We start from the raw sequence: 14,436 nt of genomic DNA, 5'->3' as shown, positions 1-14,436 counted from the left end.
GCACTTTTCGACGCTGCAACGAACCGCCAACACGCAGAACCGTGGTTTTAAGGGAATTTTTGAATTTAGTGAGAGTTTTGTTAAGTTAGATTTTATTCGTGAGTATTGTGGACTGAAATTCGAAGATCTGAAAATTAACAAAATTTTGCTCTTGCAGGAGAAAATGACGGAATGCATATACGAGGCTCCGAATGTGATCAGAAAATCTTATCGAAAAAAGAATCGACCGGATTTGTATACTCGCCTAATTATCCTTTTCCGTATATACCGAAAGTAGTTTGTAGGTAAGTGTAAACACAACGTAATTTGACAGTTCTACACCTCTAGCGTTACCCACCTTGAGCCGCTCGAATCAAGGTGAATAATGCAGAGGTGAGGTAGCTGTCACCCGCAGGGCTAATTTCACCCTCATTTTTTACTGCAGATATTTCGTTTACGGTATGCAAGACGCTCAAAACCTCGAACGGGTAAAGCTGGAGTTTTCGATTTTCGAGATTCCAAAGGGAGAGCAAAAGGGCGAGTAAGTATTCTCCTTCTCAGGTCCACCAAATTACCATCACTCAATCATCGGACAGTTATGGTGCCATTTCTCACTTCCCTTTCCCAAACAATCGAATTGATAATATTTTGACAGAGCCGTACACAAAAAAAACTGCGGGGAGTCGTCTCAATGATGAGCGAGTATTTGTCATCTCTCTAATCCCCCACCACAATCTGTCGCAAATTTCAGCTCAATGGCCTGCCATTTTGAACCGGCGGCTGGTCTGAGGGGGACGATGTGTAGGTGATAAATTAGGATTAGGGCTCGACGAGTCGACTCTTTCACGTTCGATTTGGGGGGCAGCACGAAACGATAATGGCCGGCTAATCAACCGGAAGCAGATAAATTTGTCGAAATTGGACTCTGACCTGACGATTGGGAACTGTGAGCGAGAGGTGACGAAATTTCGGCAAAATAAAACAAATTGATAATTAAACATCTCTATGATCAATTCAATCGCAAAATGTTTAATGAATCATTTTATTTGTTACCTCTGTGATGATTACGATTGAGCTTTCTCATTTCACTCAGTTTTTGACAAAACCAAACCTACTCAGAAATGAACAAACGGGGCATCTGTCAGATTTGAGTAAATTTCGCACGGGATTCAACAAAAAATAAGTGAAATCATCCCAATCTGAGTGAAATTTACTCAAATCTGAAAGAATTAGAGATTTGAAATGAGGATGCAAGGTTAATCAGCATTGAGGTAACGTTATGTTGGAGTCACTGTCAAAATTAAAGACGCTACACGCTTTGTTTGATTTAGTCTTTTTATATGAATTTAATGTTGTTTTGAAGAGTTGACATTTAAGCAAATACAATAAAAACCCGCAATCGATGCCCTATCGACAAAGCCAAACTAACCTTATGACAGTGACATTGAATAACTCAAAAGAAATGTAATTTCCAACCCGACATTTCTCAAAAACGTTCCCACTATTCATCTTGGATGACAGAGCGTGTTTTATGGGACGGACGACACTCCTTGAAAAAAAATAACTCCCTCAACTCGATTCGATTCGCAGGACAATGAATCACGACGACGATGGCGACGGACAGTTTCAGGAAGTTTGCGGAAGGGGCGATTCATTTCCTGAACTGTCCGTTTCTACCAACCAACCGAGTAGAGCAGAGAGTGAGAAATGGCACAAAACTAATGATGATTGAATGTTTTTCTCCCCTCCCCCTCCCTCCAACCCGACAATCATAATCGGACACAAATTGATGCCCTTTGTTCCGTTTTCGCTTGCCGCAGTTCCAACTGTACCGACGGCTACCTCAAGGTCTACCTGAAGGGCCAGGAGGTGGCGGACGCGTACGATAAGTTCGATCACGAGCTGTGCGGCAACGAGCTGCCCCACGCCGTCATCAGCGACGGCCCGCGGCTGGTGATGGTGTTCAGCTCGGGCGAGTTGCAGGGCCGCGGCTTCAAGGCCAAGTACAGCTTCGAAACGGAGTACAAGATCCCGGGGACGGCCGCACCCGACGGCACGTGCAGCTTCACCTACCGGAGCACGTCCCGTAAAAAGGGCGAATTCAACAGCCCCCGGTACCCCTCCAACTACCCGTCGGAGACCAACTGCTCGTACGTGTTCCTGGCGACCCCGAACGAGCAGGTCACCATCGTGTTCGACCACTTCAAGGTCAAGGCGGACGGGGCTAACACCACGTACGGGGCGTACGGCGCCTCCGTCTGCTTCGAGGACTGGCTGGAGATGTACGTGCTGTATCGGGACGGTACGGACCGGTTTCTCGGCCGGTACTGCAGCCTCACGGCTCCCGGACCGGTCGAGAGTCCGCGCGGCGCCGTCGGAATTCGCGTCGTGCTGCACACCGACCAGGAGAACGTCGCGAGCGGTTTCAAGGCGCGCTACATCTTCGAGACGGCCAAGTCGGTGTTTGGCGACTGCGGCGGCAACTACTCCGGCGAGGACTCGGGCATCGTAACGTCGCCGAACTTCCCGGCCAACTACGACGCGCCCGGCAAGGGGCTGGCCTCGCGGGCCTGCAACTGGTACATCACGGCCCGGCCCGGCTACAAGATACTGATCAACTTTGACTTCTTCGCCATCGAGGGAGAGCCGGCGAGTGAGTACATTGTAGAGAATTATAGTCATTTTGCACCATATAAAATTTTTAGCAACTTAACTAAAATCATGGACGTTAGCTTGCTTAGCGCAGATCCTAAACCTCTTGCGTCCATCAACGGCATGCTTCGAATTCCCGGACGCTTCGAAACCCGGACACCTCATCTTGTTTTATCAATTATTTGGATATAAGTCCGCATAATAATTGTCAAAACTGTGTTGTTTAATGATTTCTAACATAATCTTTCATTTCAAATTTGTTGTCAATGCAAAAAATTAAATAAAAAAAATGAGTTTACCAAAAAAGTGAAACATTTCACTGAAATGTTTCATAGGCGTCAGAAGCACCGGGAAGGCAAAGCAGAAAATTAAAAACTGTGGTAAAAAAGTATCCACCGCGATCAATTTTTGACAGTTCGACGGCAACGAATTATTTCAAGAAAATCCACCGCGGTTAACCACAATCAAATTAACAATACAACTCGGGATTCGAAGCACAACAAGTCATTTTTATTTTAAAATTCTGATGATTTTTTTTTTAGGAAAAGACATATTTTACACGCATTCTTTTAAAATTTACTGTTTATACTACATCCTGATGATATTTATATATTTCCAACTTATTACATGATTTTATTGCCAGCTAAAACGAAAACGATAGGCTACTAAGTGTCCGGATTTCGAATCATGACGTTATCAACCCATCATGTTTCACCGGAAAAATATTTTTCCAGATCCAGATTTTTTGCTGTAAGCTCTTTGGTCCCAAGACCTTCAAATAAGGGAATGATGAAACAAGAGAAATCACAAATCCGCATAACTAATTTCAAGATTGTTCAGGTGAACACCAAAAACGCGATAAAAAATTAAAGTAGTCGAATAAAGCTTTTAACTGTTTAACCTTCCTACGGTATTGGGGTCCTTTTCGGCCTTTTTGAAAATTAAATTTGCCATAACTTTTGCTATATACATGCTAGAGCCTTCAAATTTTCTGACATTAAATTTATAGTATAAATACACATTTCACAAAACAAATAAACCTCGGACGACCCCTAGGGGAGCGTCCATAACAAAAGTTACTTTAAAGGATTGGTCCTTTCACCCCAAACTTTAACAAATCGTCAAAATCCATTTTGAACCGATTCCGGTTCTTTTGTCACAAAGAAACGTAAACTTCCACCTTTTTACGAAAACCGAACCCGGAAAACCGGATTTGGTCACTGTGGCCACCGGGAATCGGTTACAACCGAAAAAAGGCCTTTTTGAGACCCCAACTTTGACGACCTATATCTCCGGCAAATTTAAACCAATCATGGATGCTCCGTTGCATCGACAGGTATAATACCTGTACTTGACCAAAAATATTAATATCAGGGCCAGTGACCTACCGGTTCTGGAAATCCGGAATATCCGAAAAGTTCATATTTTACTGTTTTCAAACGTAAAGAGAGACCAATACTCTCCTTGATATTTATATTGATCCATAAAACTTACAAAAACGAAAAAACACAAGACAAACAACACGATTGCCAGAACCACTCTGAGTGTAGTGGCCACTTCCGGTAAAAAACCCCCCCCCCAGGAACCGGTTCTCCGGTACCCGATGAACGCCAATTTGTATTTTTTTTGTTGAAAACCCATCATGACGATTATCAAACTTCATGAAATTGAAGATATGTCCATCGTTGTGATGCCGTTAATCCGCTGAGCCATCCCTGCCCATCGGGAACCGTTTACCGTGGCCCCTTGGGGACACTTCCGAATATAGAGAAACCCTATCATCCAAATATCAACACTTCATAAAATTGAAAGATATGTCAATTTACGGTCCATGCCATGTGTTCGCTGACCCTTTCTGGCCATCTGAACCGTTTACCCGTGGCCCCTTGGGGACACTTCCGGAATATAAAAAGAAACCTTGTCATCCGACATAATCAAACATCATGAAATTGAAAGATATGTCACTCTAACCGTCATCCCCGTTTTCGCTGACACTTTTGGCCTAATTTGAACCGGTTACCGGTGGGCCCCTTGGGACCCTCCGGAATATGAGAGAAACCCTGTCTCCGACAGAGCAAACTTCATGAAATGAAAGATATGCTATTTACGTCATGCCGTTGTTCGCGACCCTTTCGAACTGGTTTCCCCTGTGCCCTTTGGGGACACTTCCGGAATATGAGAGAAACCTATTATCCGACCTTATCAAACTTCATGAAATTGAAATATTTTTCAAATCTACGTCATGCCGTTTTTTTTTCGCTGAACCCCTCCTGCCAATCTGAAAACGGTTACCGTGGCCCCTAGGGACACGTCCCGGAATGAAAGTAACCCTACATCCGACATATCAAACTTCATAAATTGAAAACTACTCAATCTACACATGCCGTTGTTCCTGACCGTTGTAACATATCTTTCAATTTCATGAAGTTTGATGCCTCGAATGATAGGTTCTCTCATATTCCTAATGTCCCCAAAGGCCACCGAACCAGTTCCAAAATGGCCAAATGGATCAGCGCATAACCATGACCTTAGATTGACATAACTTTTCAATTCATAAGTTTGATATGTCGAATGAGAGGAATTCTCCTCTATTCCGGGAGTGTCCCCAAGCCACCGTAACCGTTCCAATTGGGCAGGATGGTCACCGAACAAGCATACCGAATAGACATATCTTTCAATTTTTATTTCAAAACAAAATGAAGTTTTGATAAATCGGATTGATAGGGTTTCTCTCATATTCCGGAAGTGGTCCCAAGGCCACCAGTACACCGGTTCCAAATTTGCCAGATGGTCAGCAATATAATGGCCATACCGTAATTGCCATTTCTTTCCAATGTCATGAAGTTTAATAACGACGGATATGGTTTATCTCATATTCCGAAGGGTCCCCAAGGGGCCCCACCCGTAACCGGTTGCCGATTAGCCACAATGGGTCAGCGAACAAACGGCATGAACCGTAGATTGACATATCTTTTCAATTTTCATGAAGTTTGATATGTCGGATGACAGTTTTCTCGCAGATTCCGAAGTGTCCCCAAGGCCATCGGTAACCGTTCCAAAATGGCCACAATGGGTCACGAACAACCATGACCGATATTGACATTTCTTTCAGTTCATAAGTGTGATATTCGATGATAGTTTCTCTCATATTCCATGCCCCAAGGCCAACGTAACCGGTTCATATTGGACAGATGGTCACGAACACGCAAGTGACCAAGATTATCATATCTTTCAATTTCATGAAGTTTGATATCGAAATGATGGATTTTCCACAAAAATGAAATGGCCGTTCATCGGTACCACGGAACCGATTCCATTTCCCGATTCCACTAACACTCCAGAGTGGGTTTGGCAATCATGTATTGTTTTTATAATTTATGAATCAATTCAACGATCAAAGAAGTATTTATCACAATACGTTGAAAAAACAGTAAAATATGAACTTTTTCGGAGGTTCCGGATTCAGAACCGGAGTCACCTGCCTGATATTAATATTTGTGTCAAATACAGGTATATACTGTCCGAATGCAACCGGCTCCTGATTGGTTAAATTCCGAGATACAGGTCGCAAAGTGGTCTCAAAACGGCCTTTTTTTCGTTGTAGCCGATGCACGTGGCCAAAGTGACAAAAGCCTTTTCCGGGTCGTTTCGGGAAAGGGACGTTCTAAGCTTCATTTGTGACCAAAAGAACCGGAATCGGTCAAAAACTGGATTTTTGACGATTTTTTTAAGTTTGGGTCGAAAAGGACCCCAGTACCTTATGTGTGATTTTTTTTTTAATACCAAGGGAAGGTTAATTAATTGTATGAAAACACGATGTCGAGTCGTTTCTAGAGTTTAAAAAAAAAAAAGGCCATATAAGCTATTGTGTTTCATATGTTTATTATAGGACCTATTAAAAAAACCCCTAGATTTAATAATTTTCTGACACAGCTCTCACTTGCCTTCAAATTATCAAAGTTTTTTTTATTAAAAAAAAAACTACCACCCCATTCCGGATAGGATCACCCTAATCGCCAAACAAAAAAATACTGGTTTAATTATTTTTGCATAGGAACTCCCAAATTAAATTTCATTCAAATCGAAGTGCTTTCAATCTGGACCCTGCTGTTTTGACGAGGAATCGCTGAATTATTTAAAACAAATATTTCATTTTTTTGGAGTTTGTCCAGCTGCACTTCGTTGATTTCGAAACCTCTAAACTGGGCCCCGTACATTACAACTAGAAGCAGACTGTCAATGAATTAGCACACTTCGACCAATCAAATATTTACTGCTAAAAAAACTATTGGAAAACACAAGTTTGAAAGATTTTTAATATAATATTATTTAAGTGATGCAACAGAACGAAATATTTGATCGTATTTGTTGAAATTTACCTATATTTACAGGATGGAATCCGACATATCTTCATAATATTTTTTTTGCAATTTAATATTTTTGATTTATTTTTATCTAGTTTATCGAAATTTAAAACTAAGAGTAAACTTGAAAAAAAGAATGCTGCAAAAGTTTTGTTTTTTAAGTTCACTGTTACATTTTCATTTCTAGATTAAATTTTCAAAAGGTCCTATCTGCACAGGAAACCCATGACTGATATTTTGTTTTGACAAATTACTCTAGATTTGATGATCCTTGTCAAAAATAAAACCATTGTTTTATATTACAATAAAATATTTTGTGTGTTGGTATATTATGTTATCTTTGAAAATTCATGCCATCGTAATCAAACAGTATGAATTTGACTTTTTAATTTTTAAATAGCCTTTTCATTCCCAAAATGATTAAATTAGCAAAACGAACCGGAATTTTAAGTAAAGCGCTAAAAAACTGATTACACTCAAACCCCGATGGTTTGACTCCAACTGTTGTCAAACGAACGGGGTCACTTTTTAGTTTGACACCCCTTTTACACGGAGTTCACACACACTACCAAACGTTTGTTTTGATAGTGTGCGTGAGCGCCGTGTAAAAAGTGACAGTTCGTCACTTTTTAGTTTGACTTTGACCAACCAACGGGGTACAAACTAAAAAAGTGTCAAACGAAAAATTACCAACCACCGGGGGTTGAGTGTATAATTGATTTAAAAAAAAGTACAAAATATTAAAAAAGAGTTCAAGGTCTAAAATATTTGTTTTTTTTTCAATTATGCTGGAAATTCCACACTTTTCCCGACGGTCAAAAAGCTAAGTGTGACGAAAATGGGTAGATTTCCCGTAGATGTTGACTCGTTGGCAAAGTTAGTAGCTAAAAGTGATTCATTTCCGATAGTTGTCTAGTAGATGTCACGATACAAAAGTTCAATGAAACCATAATGTTGACTGGAGTCGTACAGGGTTGCCAAGGAGTCAGATAAATCCTTGTTTCAGATTTTGACCGATTTTGCCGGATTTTAAATTTTTAGACAATTCATAAAAATGTTTCGACCAAAATGAACGAATTTAATATAAAATTGAAACATTTGAAGATTCCTTTATATTATTGATATTCGCTTTCAAATATTTTTCAACACCGAAATTAATTTCATTAACATAAGTTTGAAACTTTTTCAACAAATCCATCACTCATCTTACCTCTTCCATTCTGGTGGATTTCAATAATAATATTTAATATTTTGACCTTTCTGGGGCTCTGAAATTGCAGAAATATCAAGATACTGATTGACAGACACCAAAAGCCCGTAATGCGTACGTTTAATATGACGGGTTTTGAATGAAAGTGTTGATTTAAGGTGAAGCCACTCATCATTTTCAAGGAAAACTGATCATCACTATAAAATGCTCTGTATCAATTTAACAAATTTTTAAATCAAATTTGTCTCAAAATTGATATAATTTCGTGATGCAATCATAAAACTCAATTATTAATTATTAACTAATCACTGATTAATGATGATTTTCAGAACTTTACACGGAATAGGTAAATCGTTACCAAAAAGTATCAGCATGGGTAGGGAACTATTTAAAAACTTGTAGAAGGACGGTCAATTAACAATTGTGTCAATTGTGTAGGTTTCCGATCAATTAACGAATAATCAGTTTCAAAAATGCTTTAAAATCTGCACGTCTTTTATATCTCGGCAACCAAACTATAAATCCTTTTGAGCCCACACCCACAATTCAGAGTCGTGAGAATCGTTCTCTAAAAATTTATTGAATGCTCAGTGCCAAAAACAAAAGAATAATGCTACCAACTCTCACCATCAAACAAATGTGTTCATTTGTTAATTGAAACAACAAATCTCCAACAAGTGTTATACATGGACTTCTGACCACTCTTGAGTCAACAAGCTATGGTGGCCGAGGCAGTTAAGTCATTGGGTTAATCTGACAAAGGTCTCTGGTTCAATTCCCACTGTCGACACTTTTTGTTTTGAAGGATGAACTTTTTTTTGCAAAGTAACTTCGAGGGAAACATTCTAAAATTCAATATTACCTTTCCTTACAGCACGCGGCTGCGCCGCGGCCGTGATGCGCCTCTGGCTGTCCCCCGACTCGGACATGCCGCCCATCGAGATGTGCGGCGAGAAGCCGGCGATGGAGCACTGGCAGTACGTGACCCAGGGCCAAACCGCACGGATTAGCTTCACCAGTGCGGACAAGGCCATCGGGGCACAGGTAATGGTGATCACCTCTTGCTACAGACCGGCAGTTATTCATTGGTTCTTTGGTTCTAGGGCTTCCGGATAATCTGGACCGAGGTGCAGGACTCGCCGGGCGGCCCAAGTTCGACGATGGCGCTGCTGTGCGAGTCCACGTACCACTTCCAGTGTCTCGCGTCCGGCTACTGCATCTCGGAGCGGCTCCGGTGCGACGGCGTCAAGAACTGCGGCTCCCAGGACAACAGCGACGAAATGCACTGTGAGTCGTGAGTGAGTCGAACGGATTTCAGTTCATTTTTTTCGCGCAGTATAATTTCAACGGTTTTTGTTTCAAGTATTTTTTTTTTCTTGCGTTGTGTGTTTCGTTTTCTGAGTTTTCGAATCAGTTTCACCGGGAAAAAAATAAGAAGGTCGAAAGAAAATTCCAAAGCGCAACCATTTTGTTTGGCATCTTCACAAAAGACGAAACGCTGCTGCTGGGCGCCCTTTCTAGAACTGTCCGAAGTGTCGGAACCCTACTTGTGTTGCCCTTTTTTATTTTTCACAATAGCAGCCTTTTTCGTTCGGAAACTGCTTCAATCAATGCAGACGACTAGATCAAAAAAATACTTAAAATGAACACCAAACTACAATTCCCCGCGATATTCTGTGCTGGACTGACATAACCTAAAAAATACTAACAAAATGAATTATTGTTTTATCTATTTATTGAATGAAACGAACTTTCCAACCAACACGAACATTTTCTACACCCAAACAAGAATTATCTTACAGTAAATGTCATATACGTTCTTGTTTATCGTTGTATTTCGATTGACAGTTATCGAGTACACGCAGAAAAATATTGTGTACGAATATAATCAACAAATTTATGCATTGGTTTAAACCTTTACTCTTCTCAACTCTGCAAAAGAGCAATTCTTTACGAAATCGGCCGAGTTCGACCATTTTATTTTTTTGTTTTGGTTAAAACTTTGTGGGGGCCTTCCCTATGACAAAAAAAAACATTTTGAGTCATTGGTTCACCCATACAAGTCTCCATACAGTTTTGGCAGCTGTCCATACAAAAATGGTACGTAAACATTCGAAAATCTGAAACATTTGAAGGAATTTTCGTGAAACTGTCCGATCTTTTTGAAAAAAAATATTTTGGACTTTTTGGAATCAACACTTACATTTCAAAAGTGCCAAAATTTCAATATTAATTCAAAATTCAATATTTTGGAAAATTTAGCTTTTGAAAAAAAATAAGTTAATCCAAAAATCGGCAAATTTTGTTGTGAACCATTTTTTTTCTGAATAGTCCTCATCAACACCTACAATTTTGCCGAAGACAACAAATTTATCACAGAATTCATTCAACAGTTACAGATTTTCGAATATTGACGTACCATATTAGTAAGGCCAGTTGCCAAAATTGTATGGAGACTTGTATGGGTGAACCAATGACACAAAATGGCTTCTTTGGTCATAGGCAAGGCCTCCACAAAGTTTGAGCCAAATAAAAAAAAATACAAATACAATCCATTTCCGGACTTGGTAGAGAATTGCTCAAAAGTATTTTTTTTTTTAAAGAGTGCATGAAGTTATGTTTGACCATGACCAGTTTGACAAAGAATGTTGAGAAATACAAATCGCATCGATAGAGCCCTTAGGAAAAAGTTCTTTGTTAAAAAATGTTGAATTCTGAAAATTTATACCTACAACTTTACAGAAGGCACCAAATCAAATTGTCAAACGATGCACGCCGATATAAAGATCTTTGGAGACGATTTTGCTAAAACATTTAATTTGGGTGTAGCAAATTTTCAAATTTTTGTACGTTTACGTATAACAAGTAACGAAATCGCCCGTTATTGCATTAACTAAAACACTGAACTAGAAAATCCCTGGACCTACGGTAACACACTTTTGGATGCACGTTTTTGACAGCCAGCACGATCCTCTTGTTTTATCTAAAATTAGCAAACTCTTAAGTTAACAACTTTTTGCACATCTTCAAAAATTTCTAGTTTCCCTGTAACAGATCTGCGTATGTTTTGCCTGTCCTTATGATTAAAGCTCATCAACGAACTGATTTACTGATCCATCGGCAAACAGTTCACCAATCATCTCAACCAAAACCATCAGAAAAACAATTCTAACCCCCCGAATTGATATTGATCCAAAACCTCCCGAATGCCAAATACTCATCCATGTCTTTTTTCTTCCATCTTCTCTTATTTTCTTCTCTGAAAAACAAATCTTCTTGTCCAACAACCCAATCTACTGCTGATACTAACCCTACTTTATACTGATTACTAACCTAACCTATACCCCACTGATACTCTCATAACAAAAAAAATGTAAACAATACACATTATAAACAAAACAACCCAGGTGATGCAACACTCGTTACCTTACCTAACCTTCGTCACCTCTTCGTGGTAACCTTGAGCTGGACTCTACACTACCACTACCACTATTACCACGCAGATTTTCTGCGATGAGCAATAGCTATTAGAACAAATGATTCAACAACAAGAACAACACCAATACTATGACACCAACCCTCGACAACAATCAACCTCTCTTCCGTGCAAGCGCAACGTAAGCGAACGTCTTTTGTTTCTTCTTTATTTTAATTTTTCTACCCTCTATCACCAATACTACAATGCAAACAAATCGACACAACATTCATACCAAACACCAAAATATTACGCACCTGTCAAATGGCACATGCATGCTCGAATAAAACTTTCATTCAAAGAGTTTCATGCGCTTCCGCAACATGTAAACGAAAACAATAGCAACCTGTCAAGTGAGTTTTTTTCCGTGCACTTTTTTTCCATCCCACCACTACTAGCACACTAAAGCCGTCGTGTCACCACTACACAAAACAATAGTCGCTTTTTTGTGTGCGGAGCTGCTTGCGATTAAAGTTACCATTACATCCGTAGTCGTATGTGAACTAATTTTTTTTTATAGGATCATTGCACTAATACCACCTAACGTTAGAGGGACGCTTCTTTGTGCTAGTTCAGTTGCGAAACACGCTCTCACACACACATACAGACGATGAGTGCTTATTTTTCTTCTATCACTAGCGCTCAATCGACGATCAAAACAATAACATTAGCCATCAAATTAGGTTACATTGAAGTTATTTTCAAATGTACGAAAGTGTTGACAACAATATCTATGATGTATTTTCGCTTGTATCATTTCATTACGTTCTGATTCGCTTTCTTTACGAAAGTATTTTTTTAATTTCTTTGTATACTGTTAAGATATGTTATGTAAAAATGAACCAAAATTAGCGTTTGACTCATACCATAGAATAAATATATAAATATTGCTGAAACACTAACGCCAACGCAAACAGTTGGCCATGCTTTCCGTGGCCCACTGTTTGTCACACTGTAGCACAACACTCGCCTACTTCCATGACACTGACACATTCTCACAATGCCTTTATATATATATATATTAACCAACTGCTAACAAAACACACGCACACAACAAAGCGCCGCGCCCACCTGTCAGTCGTCCAGCGTGTACTAACACATCTACCTATTGTTCTCACCCTCCCCCCCCCCCCATACTAACACCCCTTGCTTGCGCTCTGGTTGGAACCGCGAATCTACACCCGTCGAAACCATACCCGCAGGCACCATCCTGGTTCCCGAAGAGGATCACGGCGCTCTAATAATATCCTGCATAGCCGCCGCCTTGTGCCTAATCTGTCTCCTCTGCACTCTCTGTCATCGAAAAAGAAAACGCAGACATCACAGACAGCTGGGGCTGCATAGGAACGCCGCCCACTACGACTCGACGACCAGCGCGACAGGCATCAGTGAGTATTAGAGGGATTATTGGTTGTCAGTTTGACAGTTTCGTTCGACGTTTCTAGCGTGAAAATTTTGACGGATGTTTGGTCCAATTTCGTGGAAATTTTGTATCATCATCCAGCGATACAAAATTTCTGAATTTTTGAATTTAAGAGAATCGAATTTTTGAAATCTGAAGTTTTTTTTTAATTCCGACTTTAGGAATCATCCAGAGATATAAAATTTCCACGAAAATAGTCCGATCATCAGTCAATTTTTTTACAATAAAAACGTCAAACACAGCTGTCAAACTGACTGCAGCTGCTGCTGTCACGTCACAAGCTACAAACGACTGTCACTTCCAAAAAACACCCAGTTTATTTTTTAACCTTCTGTTAACTCAATATCATGCAAATTTTAGCAAATGTCGATTCGATAACTTATCGCCATAATGAAACTGTGCGATTTATTTAGGGGGAAGCAGGTTCAATATAAACAAATATAAAATTACAATCGCTTAAATTATTTTGTATTCGAAAAATATAATATTGAAAATCCAGAATAATCTCGTAAAGCCAAATCCGGTAATTAAAAACAGGATATTGTGTTTTGCGCTGAATGAAGCAAAACAACAACCCAGAAAATCTTTTTTTTTTTAATCAGAAATTAAGAAATTTTTAACTTTAAAAATTTTATTACAAAAATTTCAAAAAAAAAATAAATATAGATTTAAAAGTCGGAAAACCCCAAAAAATCATATTTTTTTATAATAAGATAATTCAAGAATTAAATAATTAATATTAAATTAAATTCAAAGATTAAAAAATTCAGATAAATATAAATAAGCAAGTTTTCAAAATTAAAAAAAAAATCTAAAATTTTAAAATTAAAAATCTGTAAATATCAATTGCAGAAATTAAAAATCTATAAATTTCAATTTCAGACATTTAAAATCTATTATTATCAATTTCAGAAATTAAAAATTTAAATTCAAAAGTATAAGAATATAAAAATTTCAAAAATCCATTTTGTTCGAAAATTTTAATTTTTTGAAAGTTGACAAAAAAATACAAAAATCACAGAATAAAAATTAACAAACTCAAAACTTATAAACTTAAAAAAAATCAAAATCAAGGAACTTGATAAATGTGTTCGTACTCGAAGTCCTCGCCAAAGTTTCACTCCGGATAATCGAATCAGGATTTTTTTTCTCAAAATTTTGGTCTTTAGCCAAAAATATGAATCCAAAATTGCTCCAAAGTTATTTGATTTTCTGTAATTGCGATTGCGTTAATAACGAATAGCAAATGACGGCATTGAAGAATATTTTTTTTAAGATTTTAAGAAATTAAAAAAAATAGAAAAAAGGAATTTAAAAAAATAGAGAAATTTAT

General features: G+C 38.7%; 2 protein-coding genes across 14 annotated transcripts in view; both read left to right on the top strand.

Moving 5' to 3' along the window:
- LOC120430222 (putative peptidyl-prolyl cis-trans isomerase dodo) overlaps nt 1–14,436 on the top strand; it is a 277,938-nt gene that overhangs the window by 52,702 nt on the left and 210,800 nt on the right. The gene's annotated exons all lie outside the window — the stretch shown is intronic.
- LOC120425161 (tolloid-like protein 2) overlaps nt 1–14,436 on the top strand; it is a 349,823-nt gene that overhangs the window by 328,342 nt on the left and 7,045 nt on the right. For 7 of the 13 annotated variants that reach the window (XM_039589594.2, XM_039589593.2, XM_039589590.2 and 4 more), the window contains 7 exons: nt 1–98; nt 158–284; nt 425–520; nt 1,800–2,632; nt 9,080–9,249; nt 9,309–9,492; nt 12,883–13,068. The exon at nt 1–98 is cut by the window's left edge and continues 120 nt beyond it. In XM_039589594.2, coding sequence (XP_039445528.1) covers nt 1–98; nt 158–284; nt 425–520; nt 1,800–2,632; nt 9,080–9,249; nt 9,309–9,492; nt 12,883–13,068 — 1,694 coding nt within the window. Of the gene's footprint in view, nt 99–157; nt 285–424; nt 521–1,799; nt 2,633–9,079; nt 9,250–9,308; nt 9,504–11,612; nt 11,823–12,882; nt 13,069–14,436 lie in introns of those variants that run through there. The other 6 variants (XR_005606479.2, XM_039589597.2, XM_039589598.2 and 3 more) reach the window with 6 other exon arrangements.

Source organism: Culex pipiens, chromosome 1 (genome assembly GCF_016801865.2).
Source record: "Culex pipiens pallens isolate TS chromosome 1, TS_CPP_V2, whole genome shotgun sequence".
Taxonomy (NCBI): Eukaryota; Metazoa; Arthropoda; class Insecta; order Diptera; family Culicidae; genus Culex; species Culex pipiens.
Note: the sequence above shows the minus strand (reverse complement) of the source record. Positions and strands in the feature narration are given on the sequence as shown.